At 30.8% G+C, this 6,122-nt stretch overlaps 1 protein-coding gene across 1 annotated transcript; it reads right to left on the bottom strand.

Annotated features, from left to right (window-relative positions):
• Positions 1-514: 514 nt before the first annotated feature.
• Positions 515-5,104, bottom strand: LOC141670977 (uncharacterized). The gene is made up of 5 exons (XM_074477037.1): positions 4,865-5,104; positions 2,114-2,217; positions 1,556-1,666; positions 1,118-1,154; positions 515-833 (listed from the first exon to the last, which is right to left on the bottom strand). Exons 2-5 carry the CDS (start codon positions 2,195-2,197, stop codon positions 757-759), a joined length of 309 nt encoding a protein of 102 aa, XP_074333138.1. The 5' UTR covers positions 2,198-2,217; positions 4,865-5,104; the 3' UTR covers positions 515-756.
• Positions 5,105-6,122: the final 1,018 nt, after the last annotated feature.

Genomic DNA, 6,122 nt, shown 5'->3' with positions numbered 1-6,122 from the left:
ATTAAGTTGACTTGGAAAGTAACACTATCTCACATGAAATTATACAATCAGATAAAATAAAGCAATTCAATTATAACAGAATAAAAAACCTCTGCGCACAAGCCAAATTTCTACTTTATTTGGATTGTGTACCTAAATTCACATTCAATTATATATGTATATATAAAAATTATTGATAACTAACATAGAAGACCAAGATGGCTGAATGACCACCTCTATTTTGAGCTAATTTATACAATAATTACTGTAGAAAATATGAAAAATACTTACGCATCAGAATATCTTTTTGATGTACTAGATTGCAAGTAGGATGAATCATTCTCAGCAGTATGCTTATATTCGCACGACAAAAACCGAAGCCGGTCAACGTGAAAAGGATAAAATTGAGTTTCCTTTTTTATGTTATATATATATAGTGCACTCATAAAATAATATACTTTGAGGCATCATGTGATTAAGTACGGTGAGTGTATCACCTGAGGTAGCAAGGTATTTTCAGATATAAATTGCTCAATATTGCGAATACAAAAGTCCCACGACAATATCTAGCATATTAAATTGTAAAAGTTTTAGCGTGAGCTTTCCACAAATTACATTACCATCAGATTTGTAAGCCTAACCTTAAAATCTGGAGAAAAAACAACGCAAATCTGACCATCGTGAACAACACGCAAATTTTGATAGACAGCCTCCACGGTTGCATTATAGGAATGAACAATAATTTCACCCGACAATGTCTGGTGTTCGCTAGGCATATCAAAGTTGAAAAACTCTTTCAGGACCAGTTTCAACACCAATTTTGGATAGTGCAGGCAGGGTTTCAGCTGTAACTTCTGAAAGTACACGAAAGAAAAATAACATATGGGAAAGAAATGAGCTAAGGTTTATAGTAATTTATAAAGAATAATTGAAATACAAATGGAAAATAGACTATTCATAAAACTGATAGCATCTAATAATGTGTTATAAACTTCTAGATACATTAATTATATCATAGAATAATATAACAAAATATACGTAGAATCTTCCAATTTAACATCTGAAAGAATAGAAATTCGAAACAGAGGATAAAAGACAAAAGATATGAAACATCAGAGAAATAAATAAGATGACATACCATAACCCCAACCTGGCTCTTGACACTGCGAGGCCCTCTGTTAATGAAGTAAAAATAATGTTTTAAGTCACAAGATATAAATAACCCAGAATCGCGTGGTTTGAACTGTAGTGAGATGCGGTATTCGAGCTATTTTAAGAGTCCAGGATTGTAAACATTTGAACTCCACTTCCAACAATCATGATAAAATATAAATTAGCAATATAGATTTTCCAGAGGCTTTTTTAGGAATAACTAGTCAATAAATATATATATGTCAGTTATTCAGTAAATATATATGTCACACAAGAAAATTATTGCAAAATATACTTGCACAAAAATTTATCAAATAATCTAAAATGTTGTCGGGTCAACTTTGAATGTAATATATAACAATTCTTAATTTCTTTTACCATTTTTACTTTAATCAATATATAGGTAAAATTTAGTAGCACCAACTTGAGCAAAAGAAGCAGCATGTTTAGGGTGCATTGTGAGAAGAACCATCTCCTTTTGGCACTGGGTGCAAAAAAAATCCGAAACAAGTTCCCTCTGGGAAGCTATGCTAGCCTGTAATAAATAAAATCATGAATACATTATGTAAATGTGCCCTATGCTGATGAAGACTAATTCAAAAAAATAGAAGTTTTGCTTTAGCATTAAGTTTTACATCATTTATAACATGATATATATATAGCTAGGGAGATGGTCGAATACAAATAATTTTTAAAATTAAAACTATAAACTAATATAAGCCTCTAAGTCAATCTAATCTAATGACCCCTCACCACACATAATTGGCTTACATCCTCCTACACAAAATCTCAAGTTTCTAAACACATAAACTATATCATTTATTTATTTGTAAGTATAATGAATGACATATGCATCATGAAAGTCAGATGTCCTTTCAAACTATTTGTCATTCAGTATTACTAGAAAACATAAATTAGTATTGCCTATTAATCATGTCATCAATATAACAGAATAATAAGAAAATGAATTTGAACCACATACCCTGTTTAGAGAAGGCATGTTATGGTAGAATCCTCTACACCCATTCCCTCTCACTCTAATGTTTATCATGTAATGATGTATCATAACCAATCCCCTTGAAATACCTGTAGAAAAAAATTAATTAGAAAAAAATTAACTATGTTTATTTTTTTTTTCAAGAGGGGGAGTAAAGAAATATAGGGTGCCAATCTTGATTTACTAGGTTCCTTATAGGGAGTGGAGGGTGGTTTTCTTCATTGTTTTCTTCATCTCCCATTATGTTCATCATTGTTTAGTCTAGATTTTAGTCTATGTGAAATAGATGGGATTACTAGGGGCGGCTGATAGTCAGTGTTAGGGGTTGTGAAAAGATAACACTCTTTTTATAGGGAAATTTCCTATATAATTACCAATTTTATTAATATTTTTTTCCAAATTCTTAATGTTGTATATCTTTATTTATTTTTTATTTCATAGTGATAATTTCACAATTATTTTGAAAGGTAGTGTTTGGTTCAACTTTTTAATCTTTTAAACATATTATAATTACACCGTTGTTATTTAATAAATATGATGTCATATAATTTGCGATATAACACTTTTAATATTTTTAATATAAACTAATTAACAATAAACACCCTAAATAAAATATAAAAACTAATAAGAAATATGACATATCAAATTTTAGTTTTTATTAGTTTAACAATGTGATTTAAAAATAAATATCAAAATTACGGGTCAACATAATTTAAGCTATAGGTTTTTAAAATAAATTATGTATATAGATGATTTGATCTATATATTTGATATCGGTTATATAATTAAAAATTATATATAATTGGTTAATATTTATTTTATTAGATATATTTTAAAGTGATAAATAATATAAGATTCTTATAACTCATAATACAAATTTAAAAAGTATACTCGTACTAAAAATAAAAATTTAAAAATAAAAGAATTAATTTGCACATTACTAATAATGAGAAGTTAGATGAGATAAAACCATTTGTTACCATATATTGTGTATCTATACTTAAGTTAGAATCATATTTGTAATATACAACTTATGTATATGTTTTCTCCACATTATTAGGGGCAGTAGTTGGAGTTTATCATACAAATTATACTACTGAAAATATTATACATTAGTATGAAAATTAGTATGATAACTGAGTGAACTCCCAACCCAACAAATAACAAACTAGCTAAAAACCACGACAAGCATTGCTACAAACTAGCTACTTCCTATCCTTTATTCCACGATCTCTTAAACAGACTCTACTGGCTATATGACCAAGTCATATGCTGCTAACAGGGATAAATAACAAATTAACAACTAATTAAACATGCTTTGATTAAAAACTAACATTCTCCCCTTAATCTAAGCATGTTTATGAAGATCCTTGACACCCGGCCAAGCTCTGATTCGCTCGAACTTGATAGTCGCCAATGCTTTCGTCAAAGTATTAGCTCTTTGAAGATCAGTACTCACATATTTGACAACAATCTCTCTCCCCGTTCGACGCACTCGCTAATAAAATGGTAATGGGTGTCTATATACATGCGACGCCCATGGCAGAGTGGATTTTTAGCCAGGTCTATAGCTGATTTATTATCAATATAAAGAACCACAGGACCAACAAGCCTACTTATGATTTGCTCCAGCAAGTTCCTCAACCAGATAGTTTGACACGCAGCTTCTTTTGCTGCCATGATTTCCGCTTCGCAAGAGGAGAGTGCCAGTCTAGCCCGTATTCCAATGTCCCTTTAATGTACCTAAGTATTCGCTTAGCAACATGTTGATGTAACATGTATCTGCTGATTATTCCCACCGAATAAGCTATATGGGGCCGTGTATGAACACTACAAGAAAAACGGCTAAATACAACTGGTTTAAAACCGGTTGTATTTAGCTAAATTCAACCGTTTTCAGTTGTATTTAGCTAAATACGACCGGTTTTTGGACCGGTTGTATTTGCTCGAGTAATATTTAGTAAACCGGTTGTATTTAGTACTAAATACGACCGACTAAATACAACCGGCTAAATACAACCGCTTAAATACAACCGACTAAATACAACCGTTTCCGGTCAAATTTAATTTTTCGGATAAAATTCGAATGTCCCGCCCAAACAATTAAATTTTATGACAAAATTCAAAAGGCCCGCCCAGTTATTCAATTCAACAATATCTGGTCGAAAATAGGATTCTAAATACTACCGAATACGATTGTATTTACGCACAGAAATTTCAAAAAAAAACTAGCCGGAAACCGGAAAATATCCAGATTTCGGTGAGCTTCCTAAAATCCGTCCAGTTTCCGGCAGCCTTAAACTCAACTAAATCCCATTTTCGAAAGACGGGGCTCTTGTCATGATCCATCAGCCTTGCCAACCCAAAATCTCCGAGCCTGGCATTAAAAATTGCATCCATCATACTGTTACTAGTCTTTATGTCTCTGTGAATCACTTGTTGTTCACATTCTTAATGCAAATAAGTCAAAACAGAGGCCAAGCCGACAACAATATTATATATGTGTAACCATTTTATTATGAACTCAGATTATATATGTTATATAACCATTTCCATCTTTTTCACTCTCTGAGGCATTAACTCGAACACTTGAGCTACAAATAACACAACCATCCACATTTCGCCATCTGGGACGGCACCAAATGGGTTCAGAATCTGGATACAACAGATTATCAAGACTTTCATTAGGCATAAACTGATAGACAAGCAACAATTCACCGTTTTCAGCACACCAACCTTGAATCGAGAAACTCCAACTTTGAAAAAGATGGGTTCCTGTACTTCCTTCAGTAGAAGCTGAAATCCCATTTTCGAGATATAGTTTTAGTACTATTATGAAGCTAGGATGAAGTATACAACATACTATAAAAACAGAAAGAAAAAAAACAGGGGAGGGGGAGGTAGGTTGACCGGAAAAAAACAGGGAAGGGGGAGGGAGGTGCGGCGTGAGGGAAAGGGGAAAGAGGGGGGTTGGAACGCGTAAGGTAGGGGGTGGGGGGTTTAGGGTTAGTTTCTTTATATATAATTTTGTTTTGTTTTTGTGTGTAAATATTTTTTATAAAATGTAATTTCAACCGTTGGATTGTTGTGATAGTAGTTGAATATGGTCCATTAGATATAATTCACGCATCTGCTGACGTGGCTCTAAATACTACCGCGATTCGTCGAATTTAGAAGTGTCAATTTTATTATTATTATTATTATTATTATTTTTATTATATAATATGATAACTTTTACAGGACATAAATATTAATAAATATTTTCCTTACAAAGATTATTATATTCTAAATTTTAAAATTTATTTTTGAGAATTCAATGTTTTAAGAAAAAATTTAATTCATGATTTGGATCGATTTTATCATAAATATCACATTTTATAAATATTTTAAAAAAAAACTCCAAACATCAGTTTGGGACAAAAATCAATATATTTTTGTGATATGACAAAAATTTTGGAAAAAAATAAATATATTTGGTTTGCCTTTTTAATAGTCGAAGAGTAGTTTGACCAGTACTTCTAATTAGTGTCTAATCCCATATTGATGTTTCGATATTTTTAAAAATATTAATGAATGATCCAACCGTACAGATGTCAAGACCTGTATATTTTAGTGATATGATAATAATTTTAGAAAAAAATAAATATATTTGGTTTGCCTTATTAATAGTCAAAGAGTAGGAGTAGTTTGACGAGTATCTCTAACTAGTGTTTAATCCTATATTGATGATTCGATATTTTTAAAAATATTACTGAATGATCCAACCATACGGATGTCAAGATCTACATATTTCAGTGATATGACAAAAATTTTAGAAAAAAATAAATATATTTGGTTTTCTTTTTTAACAGTCAACTAGTAATTTGACTCATACTTCTAACTAGTGTTTAATCCCATATTGATGATTCAATATTTTTAAAAATATTAATGAATGATTTAACCGTACGGATGTCAAGATCTATATATTTTATTGATATGACAAAAAATTTAGAAA

This window comes from Apium graveolens, chromosome 7 (assembly GCF_009905375.1).
Source record: "Apium graveolens cultivar Ventura chromosome 7, ASM990537v1, whole genome shotgun sequence".
Classification (NCBI taxonomy): Eukaryota; Viridiplantae; Streptophyta; class Magnoliopsida; order Apiales; family Apiaceae; genus Apium; species Apium graveolens.
The sequence above is the reverse complement of the archived record's forward strand: the minus strand, read 5'-3'. Positions and strand labels throughout refer to the sequence as shown.